General features: G+C 64.7%; 1 protein-coding gene across 1 annotated transcript; it reads left to right on the plus strand.

The window, feature by feature from the left end:
• The first annotated feature begins 3,422 nt into the window (after nt 1-3,422).
• Nucleotides 3,423-16,880, plus strand: EMILIN1 (elastin microfibril interfacer 1). Its single transcript, XM_053250754.1, has 8 exons — nt 3,423-3,796; nt 6,935-7,057; nt 8,299-8,498; nt 9,956-11,953; nt 12,104-12,211; nt 13,983-14,000; nt 14,925-15,059; nt 15,786-16,880. Exons 1-8 carry the CDS (start codon nt 3,618-3,620, stop codon nt 16,133-16,135), a joined length of 3,111 nt encoding a protein of 1,036 aa, XP_053106729.1. The 5' UTR covers nt 3,423-3,617; the 3' UTR covers nt 16,136-16,880.
• Nucleotides 16,881-20,096: the final 3,216 nt, after the last annotated feature.

Here is a 20,096-nt window from a genome sequence, read left to right on the forward strand (position 1 = left end):
CCCCGGAGAGACACAGAGCCGGAGGAGGGCAGGGAGGCCGCAAGGGGGGCGCTGCGGAGCAGGACCCAGGACCCCGGCCTCCTCGCTCTCCTGGCTGCAGGCCCAGCAGGAGAGCCGCCCGGAAGCAGTGGCCGCGGGCAACCAGCCTGGGCTCTGCCCTCCTTGCCTCTTGGCTGGGGGGTTCTGCTGCTGCTTGCGGGCTCCTCCTTCTGGGGAAGGGGGCGCTGGCAGGAATCATACTACCTTGCAGAGCACTGCAAGTCTCCTTAGTAGCTACATGACAGGCAGACGTTCAAAGGGTGCTGTTTCCTCAGCAAGGAGATGCCTTGATTGGGAAACCGGCGACACCCCTTGAATTTCTGCCTGGCTTGCTGTGGTGGAGAGAAACAGGCTCCCTTAGGCTGGGCAGTGGGGCCTCCAAGGAGGCAGAGCCCACCCCAACCTCCTCTTCTGGAAATCAATCACAGCTTAGCGCCCCCCCGCCCGCCCCCCCCCCCAAGTAGAGAAACCTCTTCTGGTCGGATCTCTGGCCTTGCGTGATGAAAGAGAGGCTGGCACCCTCAGTCAGCCGTTCCCAGCCGGCGGGTGGCGCAGAGCCAGGGTGATGTCTCTGGCCAGCCTTTTATTCTGCTCCCCACCCCCAGGAAGGGGGGGCGCTGCTCCCCCCCCACTCTGTATCTGGCCTTTGCTTGCTCTGCCTGCACTGACTGATGGCTTTTGCAGAGACAGGCCAGCGAGCGCCAGGCGTTGGGGGCACAGGACGGGGATGAGCAGACAAGGGGGGCCCCCGGGGGGCTGGGGACCCCCCCACCCTGCCTCAGTCTGTCGGAGAGGCTGCGGGACCAGTTCATACCAGGGGGCTGCGGCCGGAAGTGCCGGGGAGGGGGAGGGAGCCTAGGCATGCCTTCCAAGGGCCCCCCCCCGCCCTCCCAGCAGCGTGGCACACAACAGGCTGGTCTCCCCACCCAACAGGCAGCAGTCCCCTTCGGCCAGCACTGCCGGGGTTTCTGCTGGGAGCTCCACGCGGGGCAGGGGCTTCAGGGAGGCCGGGAGCCTTCCCGGGCGCAAACGGCAAGCTCCCTCCCTCCCCTCCAGCAGAGCCGAGGCCCCTCACCCGCAAGCCTCCTCCTGTCTCCAAGGAGGTTTGGCTGGGGGCCACAGGCCCACCCAGGGGCCTTTCTCGCCCTCCTGCCCCCCCCCCGTTGCATGATGAAGCTCTACCTGACGCATGGCCAGCCTGCAGGCAGCTCAGTGAGCCCTGCTGCCGCTGCTCTGCCGGATGGAGGCACATCCTCCGGCTCAGCCCCACAAGGGCTGCCCGGGCTGGCGCTCCTACGCCATGAGCCTGCTCAGCTGGCAGCCCCTGTCCACACCCACATCAAGCCCCCCCCCCCGCTCTGGTTTCCAAGTGAAATGCCCCCCAGCCCCCCCCCGTCAGTCCCCCCAGCCCAGGGGCTCCAGCTGCCGACTCAAACATGCTGGTACTTGGCAGGGCAGGGCAGGTGGGAGGGCGCCCTCCCAGTCGGGGGGGGGGCATTTGGGGGGGGCTGCAGGGTGTGGAGCAGCCCAGTGCAGAAGCTGCCTGGTCACCGAAAGCAGCCGCTGAAAGAGGACGGAGGAGGGCGGAAGGGCCTCGCCCCCCCCCGGGCCATGCTGGCAGCCCGTCCCAAGCAAAGTGCAGACCCAAGCGGGTCTGCTTTTCTCCATTTCTGCTTCGAAGGTGTCAGGATGAAGGCAGCGTGCCAGGCTGTGCCGAGGGAGGGGGCCCCCGGGAGACCCCCTTTTCAGGACTGAACGTGAGCCCAGAAGCAACTTCCAGCCCTGGTACGTGTGAAGTGGCAGCAGATAAGCCTTCCTCTGAGCATGTGCCGAGGGCCCTTCCCCCTGGCCAAGCAGACACATTTGGGATCGGGGAGGGAGGGCTTCCAGGCCAGAGGGCCATGGGCTTCAGCCCCTTGGCAACCCATGGCCTCTGTGGGTGTGTGGCGGGGGCTGTCAGGGCGTGGGGCCTGAGGACACTCCGCCAGGGTGGGGGCAGTGGGGGGGGAGGCTTCCAGGGACTTTCAATGGGGATTGGGAGAGCGGGGCCCAGGGAAGTGGCCCTGCTTGCCTGGCCCTACGAACTGGGCCGGACTGGGGACCCTGAGAGGGGGGTGGGGTGTCTGTGGGGAGGGGGCCGGGCTCTGAGCAAGAGGGGTGCTTCAGGGTGGGAGTTGAGGTGCAGGGGTGGGGTGGGGTGGGGCGGGTGGGGCGCACTGGGAAGAGGCCCTGTGGCCCTCAGGGCAGTCTGAGCCCACAAGCGGAGGGAGAGGAGGTGGGGCTCTCTGGACAGGGAGAGGACGGCAGGGGAGCCGGGCAGCTGGCACGGGGGGAGCCCAGCCAGCCCAGCAGGGAGGGCGCACCAGGCGAGGGGGCAATGCCGGGAAAAGGCCCGACTACTAAGGACAGCCTCGAATGATGGTGTGTGAGGCGGAGGGGAGGACCCAGGCCGGCATCCGGGGTGAGGCATCCCCTCCGCCCTGCCTCAGCCCCTCCCTCCCCCCAAGGGCCCCTGTGGGTCGTCCCCCCCCCCCAGCACCGCACGGCCTCCTGGCCAGCAGCTTGTCTGCTGCACGGAGGCCCGTCTGTCCGGGCGGCTCTTCTGGGTTCCTTAGGGAGGGCGAGCGGCCTGGCAGGCCTGAGCCCATAGCCGGGCCAGGAAGCCGCTGAGGCTGGCTGGGGAAGAGAGATGGCCCCCCACCGCCCCCGCCGTGGGAACAGGGAGCAGCCCAGCCCAGCCCAGCAGCCGCTCAGGCCCCGGCCCCTCCAGTCTCAGCTGTGTCTCCCCCCCGGGGAGCCGAGCAGCCTGTCTGGCCGCTTGCTGGAAGCCTCCTGGCCGGTGGCCGGTGACCGGGAGGGCTGCCTGCCTGTGGCCAGCAGCAGGGAGGGGGGAGCTGCAGCCCGCCAGGGCCACCAGGCCTGCCCAGAGCCGAGCCTGGGAGCGGCTGGGTCTCCAGGCCTGCTGCAGGGACGCTGCTGCCCCTGGAGGCGGGGGCAGGGCTTGCCCATGGCCCCCTGCCCCGTGTGGCCGGCTGCCCCCTGGCCTCGGGGCCCTTGCTCGGTAGCAGCAGCCTCCCGTGGGCGGCCCCCTCGCCCGCCCATCCCTCTGTGCTCCCCGCCCGCCCGCCCGCCACAGTTCCCGTCCCAGCTGTAACGAGAAGCAGATGTGCGGCTGGGGGAGGGGGCAGCCAGGCCGGAGCTGGAGTGGCCGGCGAGAGACGGAGGCAGGCAGGCAGGCGCAGGCGAGGGACGGGCTGCTCTGCTCGGGGCCGGGGCCAGCCAGTGGCAGGACAGGGAGCAGGGGAAGCCCAGGATGGGGGGAGCCGGCGGGGGGAGCCGGCGGGGGTGGGGGCCCAGGGCTGCCAGGCAGGAAGTCGGGGGGGACGAGCCAGGCAGGCGGCTGTCAGTGTGCGGGGCGTGAGGCAGCCGCGCAGCAGAGCCCTCTCGGCCCGAGGAGGAGGAGGAGGAGGAGGAGGAGGGCGGCCAGTGACGACGGGGCCCGGCTTCCCAGCACCTCTGGCCCCCGCCATGCGGGACTGACCGGGGCCTCCGGGGCGGCAGAGCAAGCAGCACCTGGGATGGCCGGCCCTGGGGCCACGCTCTGGCTCTGCGTCTGGTGGGGCCTCTTGGCCAGGCCGGCCGGCAGCATGAACTACCCGCCCAGGTTCAGCCTGTACACGGCGGCCGGCCTGCCCTTCGCCCAGCTCAGCACCGCGCAGGCTCCCCACGGTGGCGCCCGGGTGGCCAGCCGCCACAGGTAAGCCAGCCAGCAGCAGTGCCAGGAGGGGGGGCCACCAAAGGGGCAGGGCGTGGGGGGGGGTTTCCATGTCAGGGAGCCCCATAAGTGAGGGGTCAGGCCAGGAAGCCCAGAAGCTGGGGAGGCGGGGAAGAGGGTGCAGGAGCCCAAGGCTGGGGGGGGACGGGCAGCGGGTAGGGCCGGCCATGGCTCTCTGCTGGGCACCGAAGCGGGACCTAGAGAGGCGGAGGAGGGAGGCGGCCAGCGCAGAGGAGACCAGCCTGGGATGTGGGATCGGGGCCCTGGCCCGGCCCTGCCCCCATGCTGGGTCATGGCAACAGGTCCCCCTTGTGCTGGAAGGGGCCCCTGCCTGGGCTGCCCCTGAGCCTGTGCCCAGCACCACCCTTGGGGGCTCTGGGGTGGCAGGACAGGGGCGCCCTCTTCCTCCGGGGCTCTGTGCGCCTCTTTGTCAGGGGAAGGGGCTGCAGGGCCTCCTCGGGAACCAAGGCGGGGCTGGGGGAGCGCTGGTGGGGTCCGCATCATGCAGAGGTGGGTGGGGCTGTGGCACTTGGTGCATTATGGGGCTAGCAACAGATGGGGGGCAGGATGTAGATTCTCTGAGCCGGAGCGGGGGGGGGGTGCTGTTTGGTGCTCCGAGTGGAGGCTGCTGACCCACTGCTGAGCCCATCGGAGGGAGGTGGGGGAGGTGGAAGCAAAGGGTTTGTAGGGCCACCCGGCCTGGGGAAGGGGAGGCGGGCTGGGGTGGGGTGGGGGTGCCATGCAAGCCCATCTCTGAGCTGCACCATGGGGGGGGGGGGGAGGGGGTTGACCAGAGCAGCATCGCTTGGGTGGGCAGGGGGCTCCGGGTGCCGTGAGAAGGGGGGCCGGAGAGGAGCCCCCCAGCCCCAAGCAGGCCAGGCTGCCCACGTGGCCACTCTTGCTCTCCCCCCCCCGCCCCACTCTGGGAGTTTCCGCACAGCAACGCTCTGGCAGGCGCCTCCTCAGGGAGGGACTCCCCTGGGCTGCAGGGTCCGATTTCTCGGTGGCTGCTGAGATCTGAGCGCCCCCCCCCCCGAAACCATCCGGCAGCCCCCACCCCCTCCCCAAGGCAAAGAATCGGCCCCCACACGGAAAGCTGGGCAGGAGCAGCTGGGCAGAAAGGAGACCAGAAGCGTCTTGGGAGCAGCGGCTTCCAGCCTGCCCCCATGGAAATGCCCCACGGAGCAGGGCTCTGCCTCCCAGCCCCCAATCAGAGGCACAGGCTGGGCAGAAGCCCCCCCACCCCCCACCCCCGAAGTGCCCCCCCCCTTGAGTTGCAGCTCAGTGTAGGAGGAGAGCTGCTTGGCTTGTCGGGTGGTGCAGGCCGAAGGCACTTTGGGCATGCTCAGGAGGCTACGGGGTGCTGCTGCTCCTCAGGCAACCCGGCCTGCCCTGAGCGAGAGCTGCTGCTGCCGCCCTGGAAGGGGCATTTCCCTGGCGGCTGGACCCAGCAATGATTGACCCCACAGGAGGACCGGCCGACCTTTGAGCCGAGCTGCTCCCGGCCCAGCCTCTCAGACCAGGTCACTCACACACACACCCCCCAGCCAAGGGCCCTGCCGGGCAGGGAGGGAGGTGGCCCTGACGCCTCAGCCCCGGGGCTGCCAGCAGCCAGCTGTGGCCTCTGGGGCGGGGAGGGAGAGGAGGGGGCTTCCCAGGCAGGCGGGTGGGCGCTCCCCTCCTCTGTGCAGCCCCGCTGAGGCCATGGGGAGGGCTCCACCTCGCTGCTCCGGCAGTGTTGCCTACTACCCAGACTCGCAGCTTCTCCGCTGCTCTCGTTCGCTCAGCTCCCTTCCTCGTTCAGCCCGTGAGTCGCATTGAGGGGGTGAGGAGGAAGAGAGACGAGATGCCCTCCGAGGCGAGGCGAGGCGAAGCCTCCGGATCCCAGCTTGGGGGGGGCAGCAGCAGCAGGAGGAGGAGAGAGGGCAATGCCTGCCCGTCTTGCCTGTCGGTGGGCCTCTGTGGGAAATGGGAGGGGCCCTGGGCCTGATCCCGCGGGGCTCTTCTCGTGTTCTCAGGGGAGGGAGCAAGAGAGCCCAAAGCGGCCGCCCAGAGACCAAGCAGTGCCTTGTGGGGAGGGGGGTGCAGAGAGGCTCTTCCCGCTGCCAACCCAGGCATCTGCCCCCCTCCTTTGCCCCACCTCTTGGCAAACAGGTTCTGCTGGCTTCTGGAGACCGTGGGAGAACCTGCCACGCCTCCCTGCCCAGCAGGATGCTTTGGGGACAAGACCCACGGAGGCCCCCCAGAAGGCACTAGGAGATAGGAACGGGGGGCTCCTCCTGGGCCCCCTCCCACCCTCAGGAATCCGCCTGGTCCCCTCTGTGCAAGACCCAGCCCCCCAGCTCCAGAGCAGGGGATGAATGGGTCCTCCAAGTGGCCATTGAGATGCAAAGCCGGGCTTTGGGGCTGAGAAAATCAGACAATAATCTGGGAAGGGAAGGGAAGGCAGGAAGGAAGGCGGGTGGGGGAGACCTGCAGGATGCTCTCAGAGCCCAGACTCAGCAGCAGCCGCAGCAGCCCAAGGGACACATCCTTCCTCCTGGCAGAGGGGCTGCCAATGACAACCGGAGCCTCTTTTGCTGAGAGGGGCTGCCTGCCACCGGTGCCCAGGCCTGGCCTGAGCTGCCGGACCAGCTACCTTTCTGAAGAAGGGAGCCCCCGCCTGCCCCCTGGAAGGGGTCCTCCATTTGCTCCTCTCTCTGTCCCATCCCACCCTGCTCAAGAGCTGCACGGCTGGCCATTTGTCAGGCCGAGATATGTGGTTAACCTGAGGAATGGCCAGCCTGCAGGGAGAGAGAGAGAGAGAGAGAGAGGAGCAACTGGCGTTCTGGGCAGCAGAGGCGGCTGGGCTTCCTTTGCTGCCCCCCCCCACTATGGACAGCTGGCAGGTATGGGAGGTGTGTCAGCAGAGTGCACTCTCCACATGCTCAGAGAAACTCTCAGAGGGCTGAGCCTTGGGACTGAGTGAACCTACAGGCTCCCTTCCACCCCCACCCCCCCAGCCTGGGATATGGGGAGTGGGCTCAGCTCGCCTCTGAGTGCAAGGCCCGGGCAGGGGGCTATGCTGAGGGCAGCCAGCCACCTCCTGGTCACACGCTCTCCCCGCCCCCCCCCCCGCAGGAACTGGTGTGCCTACGTGGTGTCGCGCAGCGTGAGCTGCGTGGTGGAGGACGGCGTGGACACCTACGTGAAGCCGGATTACCAGCTGTGTGTCTGGGGGCAGCTCCAGTGCCCCCGCGTCACGTGAGTGTGGGGCTGGGGGCTGGCAGCAGCAGCAGTGGGGCAACGGGGAGGGGGGGCACCCTGAGAACTGCAGTGCAAGCAGAGCGGAGGGCCCGGATCCAGAGCCCGGGGGGCCCCAGGGAGCAGTGGAGGGTGAGCGCCAGCCAGGCAGGGGCTGGGAGGGGGCATGCCGCTGGCTGGCCGGCTGGCCAGGGCACAGGGGCACAGCCTCCTCCCTGGGCAGGAGGGGAGGCTGGATGCCTGTGGCTCCTGCCTGGCACGCGCCCAGCCCATGAGGGGGAAGTCCCCTGGCCGGGGCACTGCCGGAGCCTGGGAAGGGGCTGCCTGCCTCCTGGTGGGGGTCGCTGGGACTGCAGGGGGCACGCAGCGCGCGAAGCTGAAGTCACACGAGAGGCGATGCAGGACCCGCCTTTCCCGAGCTCCAGGCAGCCCCTTCCTTCTGAGCTTGCCGGGGCCTGGCTGGGTGGTATTCCGTGTCATGGAATTACCAAAAACTGCCCAGACGTGGGGTCCCCAAAGCGACTGTGTAGCCTTGGAAGTGCCATTTCCTGCCATGGCATTTGAGGGGTTGGGCAGAGTTTGGGCAGCAGAGAGGGTGGAATCCCCCTCCCCAGTACCTCCACACTGTGGCCCTGACTTCACCTTTTAAGGTTGCTCCAGCCTGGCCCCTACGATGCGCCCCCCCCCCGCCTGCGGCCTGCAAATGCTCCCCTTCTCTGCAGGTGACTTGCCCTGTCTCTAGTCCCCGCCACCAGCTGGATCTCTGTGAGTGGCGGGGCCATGAGCAGCAGGGCCCGAGATGGCGAGCAGAGGGCCCTGGCAGGTGCTTATGCGGGGCTCAGGGGGCTTCCATCCTGACCTGGTTGGCCTGGCTGCAGGTTGGGGTTGTGGGAGGGAGGACTAGGCCCCCACCCCAACACTGGCTTCCCGACGCCCTCCAGAGGGTCCACCCAACCCCTCCTCTGCTCTCCAGGGCTGAGTGGGGATCCTGCACCGGAAACCCAGGGCTGGGGGTGCTGCGGGGAGAGAGCAGCCCCCCCAAGAGGGAGGCTCAGAGGGCTGCTGAATCGCTTCATGCTGCTGGCTCAGCTGTGGGTGAACTCCAGATGTCTGCCTGGAGCCCATCCGAGCCTGTGAGGAATGCCGCCCACCTCCTGCCGGCCAAATTCCTCTCCAAGGGCTCTGCCCCTCCCTGGCCGTCCAGCAGCTCCTCCTCCTCCTCCTCCTCCCCCCCCCAGCAGGTATCGGAGCTTCCTGCGTCCCCGCTACAAAGTCGCCTACAAGACGGTGTCGGACTTGGAGTGGCGCTGCTGCCCGGGCTATGCAGGGGACGACTGTGCCGAAGGGGGCGTGCCGCTCACCACCAGCCGGCCGCGGCCGCAGCCTGGCCGACCCAACCTGTCTGGCTTCAGCAACACCCTGAATGGCCTTGGTGGAGAAGGTACCCCAGAAAGCGTGTGCAGGGAGACGTGCATATGGCCCCTCCCCAGCCGCTCTGCAGCACGCAGAGCCCCACCCCTTCTGCTTCAGCCCCACCCTCTTGCCTTCCCTCTCCTGCCACAAGGGGAGGGCTGGTGAACGGAGTCTAGAAAGGGTGCCCACTTGACAGACACTGGTGTGCCTGTTGTGGCCCCTGGGATCCCCTGCAGGGCGTGGGCTGAGGCAGGAAGAGGGGCCGTGGGGCAGAGAAGGGTAAGGAAGGCCCTGCCTCCTTGGAGATGGACAGCTGCCCGGGGTCCATGGGGCGACAGTCTCTGAGGCGCCACCTTCTTGGATCTCCACCTCCACCGTCCCCAGCCCCTTTGTCCTTTGGCCACACACCTCCCGGCCACTCTCAGCCCCTCACCCCTCCCAGGTGTGGCCTTCTCCCCTGCTGGGCCAGCTTGCCTACCTCCTGCCTCTAACAAGCCTGGGCAAGGCAAGCAGATGCCAAGGAGGAAGGGGGCTGCGATCAGGGGCGTAGCCAGCGTTGGGCGACCGGGTTCAAAGAACCTGGGCCACCACCCCTCAGGGGCCGCACCTCAGGGTCCTGACACACCCCTCGCATCTGACATCAGACACCGGCGGGGGGGCGTGGATTAGCTCCCGGACGGGGCTGCAGAGGAGTTTAATGGGGAGTTAACTCCCCGCGTGGGAGTTTAATGACCAGCGCTGAGTTCACAGTGCAGCCAGGAGCGACTCTTCCTGCATTAAAATGCAGGGAGAGCCGCTTCTGGCCGGCCCTGATCTAGCTCCCAAATGGGGCTGCGTGGCCCCATTCAGGAGCTAGACCACGCCCCCGGGTCAGACATCAGACGTGGCTAACCACCCACGTCTGACATCAGATGCAGGGGTGGGGGGAGGGGGGCTGCCATGGCAGCTGGACACAGGGCCACTGCTGGCCTCCTTCTGCCAGTGGTTGTGATGGAGGGGGGCTCTTGTCTCTTTCGCAGTGACAAAAGGGGGCTCCCCTGCCATTGTCCTCCCCTCTGCTTCTGACAATAGCAGCTTGGCCTAATGAGCGGGGGGGGGTTTACGAAGGAGGCAGCTCGCTCTCTCCCGCCCTGCCCAGGAGCCATGCTGCCTGTAAGCTGCCCACTTGTCAGGTAGAGCAGGAAGCCATGCAGCTCTACCTGATGAATGGCCAGCCTGCAGGCAGCACGGCAAGGGCGGGAGAGAGAGAGGAGCCACTTCTCTGGGCTGCTGCCAGAAAGCAGAAGCAGCCACACCTCCTGGGGCTCCCGGCAGGCACCTGAGGACCAGCCGCCAGTGCCTAGAACCGAGCCAGCCCGCAGCTCGGGGGGGGGGGCGAAAGGCCAAGGGGTTGAGGCCACACCGCGAGGAGCGAGTGGACAGGCAGCCGGAGCGAGGTTGCCAGCCGGATGCCTCTTCCCGTCCCCCTCTCCTCCCCTCTCGCAGGGCAGAGGGACACGGAGAAGGTGCAGCAGCTGGAGGAGAAGGTGCAGAGCCTCAGCAAGCAGCTGCAGGAGCTCCAGTCCACCCTGCAGGCCAGCAACAGCAAGCTGGCGGAAGACGTGCGCCGGGCCGTGGAGGCCTCCCTCAACGGGAAGCCGCCGGCGGATGCAGCTGCCCACCCGGAGATGAAAGAGACCCTCAGCGAGATCCAGCGCCACCTGCAGCGCCTCGACAACCGCATCTCCAGCCACGAGAACGGCCAGGGGGGCCCCCGGGGCGGGGGCCCCGACGTCCGTGGGGAGGTCCTGCAGGAGGTGGAGCGGCGCTTGCAGCAGTCCTGCTCGTCCTGCCTGGCCGGCGTGGAGGGGCTGCGGCGGCAGCAGGCCGAGGACCACGAGCGGATGCGGGCCCTGGAGAAGCTGCTGGCTTCCGTGGAGCAGCGCAACCGGGAGGCCGTGGACAGCATCCGGCAGCACGTGAGCGGCCTGGCCGGGCGGCTGCCCAAGGACTGCTGCCCGCAGCTGGAGGGCCGGCTGAGCGGGCTGGAGCGCCGCCTGGAGGTCGTCTCGGGCTCGGTGGCGGTGCTGGAGGAGCAGGCAGGGGGGCGGCGGATGCCCACGCCGCCTCCCCCCTGGAGCGTGGAAGGGCGCATGGCGGAGATGGAGAGCCGCGTCAACACCACCCGGCGCGGCCTGGAGGAGCACTTTGGGGACCTGCAGCTCATGCTGGAGGGGGCCGATGAGCGGCTCCGCCGGGCCGAGGGGCAGCTGGACTCCTTCTTCTCCCGCCTGAACGACTTCCAGAGCCACGCCAGCCGGGCCCTGGCCAACCTGTCCCGGGACGTGGGGGGCCTGAAGGACAGCAGCCTGCAGCAGCAGGGGGCCCTGGAGCGGATGCGCGGGGCCGTGCACACCTGCACCCAGATCTGCACCCCGCCCGGCAACCAGGACTCCCAGATCAGCACCATCCTGAGCGACCTGGAGCAGCGGCTGCTGGACATGGAGGCGCAGCTCCGGCAGCTGGGCTCCTCCCCCCACCAGCTGGACGTCCCGGGCCAGCTGCGGAGCCTGCAGGGGCTGGTGGGCACCCACGGAGAGGCCCTGGGCAAGCTGGCGGGAGACCTGGGGGAGCTGGAGGGCCGCCTGCTGCTGCTGCTCTCCGGGAGTGCCGGCCCTCCGGAGCTGGCTGTGCAGGCCAACCACACCAGCCGGCGCCTGGAGCAGCTGGAGAAGGAGGTGAGGGGCCGGGACGGGCACGTCTGTGGCCAGGCCTGCTCCGAGCTGTGGGGGGAGCTGGGGCAGCTCAGGGAGCAGGTGCTGACCTGCCAGGCAGCCTGCCAGCCGGCCGGGCAGAGGCCGGAGCTGGGCAAGGAGCCCCCGGTGGACCCCTCCAAGGCTCTGGACGGCTTCAGCGTGATCGGGGGCAGCTCCAGCGTCCACCTCAAGTCCCTGCAGGGCGAGCTCTCCGAGGTGATCCTGGGCTTCAGCTCCCTCAACGAGACGCTGGCCGGGCTGCAGGCCACCGTGGAGAAGCACCAGACGGACCTCCACGAACTGGGCACCACCAAGGACCGCCTCATCACGGAGATCAACCGCGTGCAGCAGGAGGGGGCGGAGCACGCGAGCGAGAGCGAGGAGCGCTTCCAGCTGCTGGGCCGCGAGATCCACCAGTTCGGCAGCGCCCTGCGCCTGGAGGCCTCAGACTGCCGACGGGCCTCGGGGGGCCTGGCCGAGCGGCTGGCCACGCTGGAGGGCACTTGCAAGCGGCTGGACAGCGTGGCCGGGAGCCTGCGCAAGATCAAGGAGGGGCTGGACAGGCACGTCTCGGCCCTGTGGAGCTGCCTTCACGAGGTGAACGGGACCCTGCGCACCCACGGGGCCCTGCTGGACAAGATCCACGGCAGCCAGCTGGCCACCATCCACCGCCGCCTCAGCACCCTCAATGGCTCCCTCCAGACCCTGCAGGGGCAGCTGCACGGCCTGACGCTGCAGGACTTGACAGGTACCCTGGCAGCCGGGGGGGGGGGACGGTGTGGGCCAGCCCCGACTGGGGACTCGCTGGTCTCAGGGAGCGGGGGTGGGGTGGGGTTCTGGCCTCCCCCTCCTTTCCCCTGTCCCTGATGGAAGGTCTCACTTTCCTGCTGATTTCCAGGGCCTCCAGGACTCCCAGGACCAGAAGGCCCCATGGGGAGGATGGGGCCCCCAGGCCCATTTGGGCTCCCTGGCAAAGATGGAAAAACTGGCCCTGTGGGGCCCCCAGGTGAGGAGCCGGCCAGAGTCACAGCCGAGAAGGTGCTTGGGATCACGGGGCCAAATAGAGAGACAGAGCAATGTGTGTGTGCGTGGCGGGGAGGGGGGAGGGGGGGAGGCAGCACAAAAATGGTGGAGGGGGAATCCCAGGCTGGATTGGGGCCCTCTGCAGCTGCTTTCTTCATCTAGAAGGACTACTTCCCATCTATCAAAGACAGGTCTGTGGTCACAGATACAGCAGTCACTTGTCCTAAGGAGCCGGGGTGGTGGTGTGTGCGCCCAAGAAGGCAGCAGGGTTTGCTCCTCTCTCTCCCAGCCACCCAGCCCAAGATCTGCACGGCCCACAGGCTGGCCATTTGTCAGGCAGAGAGGTGTGGCTGCTGGCCCTGCGTGATTGGCCAGCCTACAGGCAGTGCAGCTCTTGGGAGGGGCAGGAAGAGAGAGAGGAGCAAAGTCCTCGGCTGCCTCTTTTGGCAGGCCCGGGACTCATTCGGACAGGCCGCTACAGCATGTTTCGCATGTATCATTTGGCCCAGACTCCGCGGGCAGCAGCTCCATGTGCTTGCCCGCCTGCAGAGGATAGCCAGATGCAGCCAGGCCAAGCAGAGGACCTGGCAGACCCCCAGACCTGAGGGAGGGACCCTGGGAAATGAAGGGACAGGGACAGGCGGAAGGGGGGGAAAGGGGGGGGACACTAGCCTGGGTTTCTCTGCCCTGGTGAGACCGCGGCGGCTGCATCTTCTCGCCCCCCCCCCTTTCAGAGGTGGGGTGTGCAACCCTCTCTGCCTGGCGGGCCGGTCTTGCCCCTCGCAGGGAGCGTGTCCAGTCTGGGCGGCATCTTTCCTGAGCGGCATCCCCGCCCCCCGCCCCGGGATATCCAGACGAGGCGGTTTGTCCCAGCACAGCCCTCGTCTGCCCCCCCGCCGCTCATCCAGGGCACAGCATGGTGTGGGGAGCCGCCCAGCAGCCAGGACCCTCCTGCCTTGCCCCCTTGCGCCCTTCTTTTTGGAAGGGGTGGCAGCGTCCCCAGCAGAGCAGCGTGTGGCTTTGCACGACCCGTCCATCCCTTTGGAGAAGTGGGGGTTGAACATGTGCAATGATGTGTCAGGCAGGAGGGCAGCCTGTCCCCAGGCGTCCAGAAATATTCAAACACGTTCCCAAAAGTGCTTGCATTCAAAAATACACATTAGACATTGTTTTAAAGGAGAGGGGAGATCTTGATTGTGTGTCCCTTTCCAGTCTGCACCGTTTTCAGACCATGTGGCCCCTCCTCCATCGCTGCTGCCCGAGAGAGTAGCCGCGGGGATTTGAACTGGCAGCCTTCTGCTTGTTAGTCAAGCATTTCCCTGCGGCACCATTAGGTGGCTTGAAAACCACCTGAGCACAAATTAAAGACGCTCTTTGGGGGGCCAGGGGGAGAGGGGTTGGGAAAAGCAACCTGGTTTTGTTTTGTTTTTTTAAATGTGCCACCCCGGTGAATTGCCCCTCCCCGTCCAACAGCTCAGTAGTATGGCGAGAAGGTAGTCGGATGGACACATGGAGGGAGGCCTTCTGCCCTTCCCTTGAGGGGTGGGCAGCCACTTCCAGTCCCCCCCCCATATAGCTTACAGCAGGTGCGTGAAGACTGGGTGCTGCTAGGAGGAGCCCCTCCTCCTGGATGCCCCCCACCCACCGGCAATTCCAGCCCCTCCCCTGGAGGATCAGGAGACAAACATCTCTGGGAGCAGGATGAGCCCTTCACCCCGTGGTGTGCTAATCACCCCCCCTTTTTTCTCTTGCAGGGTTCCCTGGAGAACAAGGTAACCCCCCGGCACAGCCCCCCACGACTGACTGACCCTTACGGCTGGGGAAGCTGGAGCGGGAGGGAATCGGGGTCAGCCTAGGGGTGGGGGCGGGGGGGCGGTCTGGCCTCTTGCCTTGTCGCTGGCATTTTCCTGGAATATTTCAGGTGAAGCAGAGAGCCGCACCGTCTGGATGCCAGTGTAGGCAGGAGGCTTTTATGGGAGGTGGACTGGTGTCATTTCCTCAACATGATCAGCACACTCACAGCCCCCCCCCCTCACAGCAGCTGCGTTTCAAATCAACTGAGGCACTCGATTAAGTTGCTTCCATTGAAGTCTCAGATGCCCCTGAGGCCAGCCTGGGACCTCAGCAGAGACCCCTTTGGGTGCTGCTGCTAGAAGCGCCTGCTGCTTGTGGGCCATGGGGGTGCCGCCGGGGGGGGGGCCTGCTCCGAATGTCCTCGGGCACCGTGACTCAGCAGAGCCTCGCAGGGGGCCCTTCAGGCAGCCCAAGGAGTGGCGTCTCCCCTTCTCCTATGGACATGGGCTCCCACTGGCGGAGGCGGTGTTGGGGGGGGCGGCCTCCTGCCAGAAGCCCTCCTCTGCCGGCTTAGGCTGAAGCGGCTCTTTTTCGAAAGCGCCTGGAGAAATGGGGGCAACTCTGTCGGAACAGACCCCCCCCGCCCCCGGCAGCTGCTGGCTTGTCCTAAGAAGCCCCCTTTCCTCCCTTCAGGCCTGGATCTTGGAGGCCCCCCCATAAGTGGCCGCTGGGCCTCTTTGGGCCAACAGAAGTGGTGGGTTCTGCGGAGAAGCAGCAAGTGGGGCAGGATGGGGTGGGCGGAGCAGGGAGCCCAGGCCTGAGGGGGGCAGGGGCAGGGGGAGGGGGAGGGAGGCCCCCCCCCACTGGAGGCTCCCCCTGACTGCCGCTTCTCCCTCTGGCAGGTCTCCCAGGCCCGGCCGGAAAGGGGCCCAAGGTGTCCTTCACAGCGGCCCTGACATCCCGGCACGTGGAGGCAGGCACCATCCCCTTCGACCGAGTGCTGGTGAACGACGGCCACTTCTATGACCCTGAGACAGGTCAGCGAGCCCCCTGGAGCCTGGCTGGGCTGCCCGGTGGGGTGGCCCCCCATCTCGGACGCAGCTGAGCTGCTGGGAAGCCCCGGCCGATGCGGACCACAGCAGGGCGCTCACCCCACCCCCACCCCCACCCCCCGAGCTGTGGGGCAGGGCAGGGAGGCGGTGGGGGCTGGTCCTGGTGGGCTGCGGGGGTGCCGGGGGGGCAGCTTGAGTTGCTCCTGCCCCCCCCCCGGCAGGCGGGCCCTTTGTCCGGCAGAGCTGTGCAGTCACCTCTGCCTGGCGGAGGGCCAGCCTGCAGGCCGCGGGGCGGGAGGGAGAGGAGCCCCCTTTGCCCCCTCCGGTGCCTGAGGAGGAGCCACGACTGCCCCCCCCGGAAGCCCCCTCCTGCAGCTTCTCTGTGAAGGCAAAGGCAGTGGAGGGCGGCGGAGGGAACCAGGGTGGCCCCAGGAGGGGTCCCCTCAAGCCTGAGCTGAGTGGTGCCCCAGGATGTGGGGGCGAGAGCCCCCCATTGCACACAGGGTCTCTGGCGTGGGGCATCTGGAACTGCCCCCCCCCCGCTTGGCAACCAAGGCTGCAGCTGGGGGGCGCAGCTGCCCTGAGCCCTGTGCCGGGCAGGAGTCTGGGGGCACAGGCAGCTGGCTGGAGTGTGGGGCCGGCCTGCAGGCCCCGCCGGACAGGCTGCCCTGGTCTCTCCTTCCGCCAGCCCGCCCGCTCTCCTCCCTGCAGGGATCTTCAGGGCGCCCATTTCTGGCCGCTACCTGGTCAGCGCCATCCTGACTGGGCACAGGGGCGAGAAGATCGAGGCGGTCCTGTCTCGCTCGAACCAGGCCATCGCCCGCAGCGACTCCGCCGGCTACCAGCCGGAGGGCCTGGAGAACAAGCCGGTGGCGGAGAGTCAGCCCAGCGCCGGCGCCCTGGCCGTCTTCACTCTCATCGTCCCCATGGAGGCCGAGGAGACCCTCTGCGTGGACCTGGTCTCTGGCCGGCTGGCGCGTTCCCCGGACGAGCCCCTGACCGTCTTCAGTGCTGCCCTGCTCTATGGGGGGGAGGGGGGGGAGGCGGGAGGGGAGAGCTAAGGGGCTGGGTGTGAGGGGGAGCGCCAGGCCCCTTGCCCCTCCCGGACCCCCCCCCGCCCCTCCCTGCCCGCAACAGGGCCCAGACACACACCCCTGCCCCAGCACTGCCGGCCGAGAAGGGGGGAGCACCCAAGGCAGCATCTGTGCCCCCAGCGGCGAGGGGGCCAGTGGGGTGAGTGGTGCTGCCCAGTCTGTCCAGCCGCCGCCCCCCCCCCCAGCTGGAAGCCAGACATCTGGCTTGGCCCGGGGAGGGGGAGGGGAAGCCGAGCCCTTTCTGTTATTTATCTGTGTCTGTCACCCCCCCCCCGAGAACCCTGAGCCGCCCCCCCCAGCACCACCAGCAGCGGCGGCAGCAGCCGCCCCCTCACCCGCCACCTGCTCCCTGCCCCTCCCTTGCTTGACAGCCGCCCGGCCTGCTGCTGCCTCCTGTAGCCAGGCACGGAGCTGCCTCAAGGCCCGCCTGGGCCTGCAGGGAGGGGCCGATCCCGGGACTTGCACCCCGTGCAGACAACGTTGCCACTTCTAAGGGACGAGGAGGAGGAGGAGGAGGAGGAGGCGGGGAGGGGAGGGGCCCTGTTGGCAGAGGCAGGCAGAGGAGGAGGAGGAAGAGGAGGGGGAGGAGGAGGCCGGCTGGGGCCCCCCAGGGCTCGGCTCCCGTGGCTCAGCCCTCCTGCTGAAGCTGTGCAATGGCCAAACTCAGCTATCGTTATAAAGGTTGAATAAAGTCACACAACTTCTTTTTTTAGAGGCCCTGTGCTCTGTGTGTGTGTGTGTGTGTGTGTGTGTGTGTTGCACCTCTGGAAAAACCCCTCCCTGCAGCTGCCTCTTCCTCCATCTGGCTCCATCAACACATCTGTGGGCTTCCAGAGCAGCACAAGCAGAGAAGAGCCTCAGAACAGCCCTGCTGGGTCAGGCCCAAGGAAGCCGCTCTAGTCCAGCATCCTGTTTCGCACAGTGGCCTGCCAGATGCTTCTGGGAAGCCCACAGGCAAGAGGTGAGGGCAGGCTCTCTCTCCTGCTGCTGCTATTCCCCTGAAACTGGTGTTGAAAGGCATCTTGCTGGAGATGGCCTGTAGCCCTCAGACTAGTAGCCAATGATAGACCTCTTCTCCATGAATTTATCTAAACCCTGCTTAAAGCCATCCAGGTTGTTGGCTGTCCCCACATCTGGTGGCAGAGAATTCCATTGGCTTATTATGCCCTATGTGAAAAAGTACTTCCTCTTGTTGGTCCTAAATTTCTTAGCAATCAGTTTCATGGGATGAGCCCTGGTTCTACTGTTAGGTGAGAGGGAGAAAAATGTTTCTCTAGCAACCTTCTCCATGCTGTGCATGATTTTACAGACCTCAATCATGTCTCCCCGCAGTCGTATTTTTTCTAAACTAACAAGCCCCAGGTGTTGTAGCCTCGCCTCGTAAGGAAGGTGCTCCAGGCCCCTGATCATCTGGGTTGCCCTCTTCTACACCTTTTCCAGTTCTACAATGTCCTTTGTGGTGACCAGAATTGTATGCAGTACTCCAAATGTGGTCACACCATAGTTTTGTATAAGGGCATTATAATATTAGCAGTCTTATTCCTTCCTAATGATTCCAAGCATGGAATTGGCCTTTTTCATAGCTGCCGCACACTGAAACGACAATTTCAACGAACTGTCTACCACAACCCCAAGATCCCTCTCCTGGTCAGTCACCCTCAGCTGTGATCCCATCAGCGTATACTTAAAGTTGGGGTTTTTCGTCTCAGTGTGCATCACTTTACACTTCCTATCATTGGACCAAATTTGCCATTTTGTTGCCAACTCACCCAGTTTGATGAGATCCTTTTGGAGCTCCTCACAATCTCTCATGGATTTCACTATTTGGTATCATGTGCAAATTTGGACACCACGCTGCTTATCCCAACTTCTAGATTGGGGTAACTTAAAGAGCACTGGTCCCAGTACAGATTCCTGGGGGACTCCACTTCTTACTTACTTCCATTTAGAGAACTGTCCATTTATTCCAGCCCTCTGTTTCCTGTCCTTCAACCAGTTAGCAATCCACACATGTACTTGTCCCCTTATCCCACAACTACTAAGTTTTCTCAGAAGTCTTTGATGAGGATCTTTCTTGAAAGCTTTTTGGAAGTCCATAGTATACTATGTCAACCGGATCACCTTTATCCACATACCTGTTGACATTTTCAACGGATTCCAAAAGGTTGGTGAAGCAAGGTTTATCTCTGCAGAAGCCATGCTGCTTCTCCTTCAGCAGGGCCTGTTCTTCTATGTGCTTTACAATTTTATCCTTGAGGATGCTTTCCATCAATTTTCCTGCAACAGACGTTAAGCTAACCAGCCTATAATTTCCCAGATCCCCCCAGATCTCTTTTTTAAAATCGGCATTACATTGGCTACTTTCCAGTCCTCTAGTAAATAGCCTGATCGTACGGATAAGTTACATATTCACATCCGGCGGAGTTGTTCAGGGTCGTGAAGGGCCTAATGTGCACCCCTTCCCCCATGAATCAGTACTTAGAACCAACAATTACTCGCTGTGACATTTTTAATGAGTTTTTGTGTGGACAAAATCTCTCGTATTCGGGCCGACTTGGATTCAAACTCCACAATTGTTAGAGAGTCGGATGCTGAGGTGTCCAGCAGCTCCTCTTATGTGGTGACCCTGGATCAGTTTCAGTTCGTGAATCCTGAGGAAGTGGACAAGTTGCTTGGAATGGTGTAGCCTACCACCTGCCCTCTTGACCCTTCCCAGACATGGCTTATACTATCTGGCAGGGAGGCTGTTGTAGAGGGCCTGGTAGAGATTATAAATGCTTCTCAGAGGGAAGGCAGGATGCCTCCTTGTCTTAAGGAGGCAATCATTAGACCGCTTCCGAAGAAGCCTGCCTTGGATCCCTTGGAGTTAAATAATTACAGGCCTGTCTCCAACCTACCATGGTTGGGCAAGGTGATTGAGAAGGTGGTGGCCTCCCAGCTCCAGGAGGTCTTGGAGGAAACTGATTATCTAGACCTATTTCAAACTGGCTTTCGGGCAGGCTATGGGGTGGAGACTGCCTTGGTTGGCCTGATGGATGATCTCCAATGGGGAATGGTCAGAGGGAGTGTGACTCTGTTGGTCCTTTTGGATCTCTTGGCAGCTTTCAATACTATTGACCAGAGTATCCTTCTGGAGCATCTGAGGGGGTTGGGGGTGGGAGGCACGGCTTGGCAGTGGTTCCGCTCCTAACTCACGGGCATACTCCAGATGGTGTCTCTTGGAGACTGTTGTTCGTCAAAATCTGAACTTCCGTATGGCATACCTCAGGGCTCCATATTGTCTCCAATGTTGTTTAACATCTACATGAAACCACCAGGAAAGATCATCAGGGGATTCGGTGCAGGGTGTTATCAGTATGCTAATGACACCCATATCTATTTCTCCATGTCAACATCATCAGGAGAATGCATAACCTCCCTAAACACCTGCCTGGAGGCAGTAAGGGCTGGATGAGGGATAACAAACTGAAGCTGAATCCAGAAAAGTCGGAGGTACTTATTGTGCGGGGTTGGAACTCAGGAGACGATTTTGATCTGCTGGTTCTGGATGGGGTCGCGCTCCATCCATGGAGAGGAGAACTGGTCTTGTGGTAGCGAGCATGACTTGTCCCCTTAGCTAAGCAGGGTCTGCCCTGGTTGCATATGGAAGGGAGACTAGAAGTGTGAGCACTGCAAGACATTCCCCTCAGGGGATGGAGCCACTCCGGGAAGAGCATCTAGGTTTCAAGTTCCCTCCCTGGCTTCTCCAAGATAGGGCTGAGAGAGATTCCTGCCTACAACCTTGGAGAAGCCTCTGCCAGTCTGTGAAGACAATACTGAGCTAGATAGATCAATGGTCTGACTCAGTATATGGCAGCTTCCTATGTTCCTTCCTATGTTCCTATGTTCTCCCAGAAGGAACAGGTACGCCGTCTGGGGGTGCTTCTGG

Source organism: Hemicordylus capensis, chromosome 1, assembly GCF_027244095.1.
Source record: "Hemicordylus capensis ecotype Gifberg chromosome 1, rHemCap1.1.pri, whole genome shotgun sequence".
NCBI classification, from domain to species: Eukaryota; Metazoa; Chordata; class Lepidosauria; order Squamata; family Cordylidae; genus Hemicordylus; species Hemicordylus capensis.

What these genes read in the sequence shown, in the direction of transcription:
- EMILIN1 (XM_053250754.1), top strand. Translation starts at nt 3,618, where the DNA reads ATGGCCGGCCCTGGGGCCACGCTCTGGCTCTGCGTCTGGTGGGGCCTC. An exon ending in GACGCTGCAGGACTTGACAG is followed by an intron (nt 11,954 to 12,103) that starts GTACCCTGGCAG and finishes GCTGATTTCCAG; the next exon opens with GGCCTCCAGGACTCCCAGGA. An exon ending in CTTCTATGACCCTGAGACAG is followed by an intron (nt 15,060 to 15,785) that starts GTCAGCGAGCCC and finishes TCCTCCCTGCAG; the next exon opens with GGATCTTCAGGGCGCCCATT.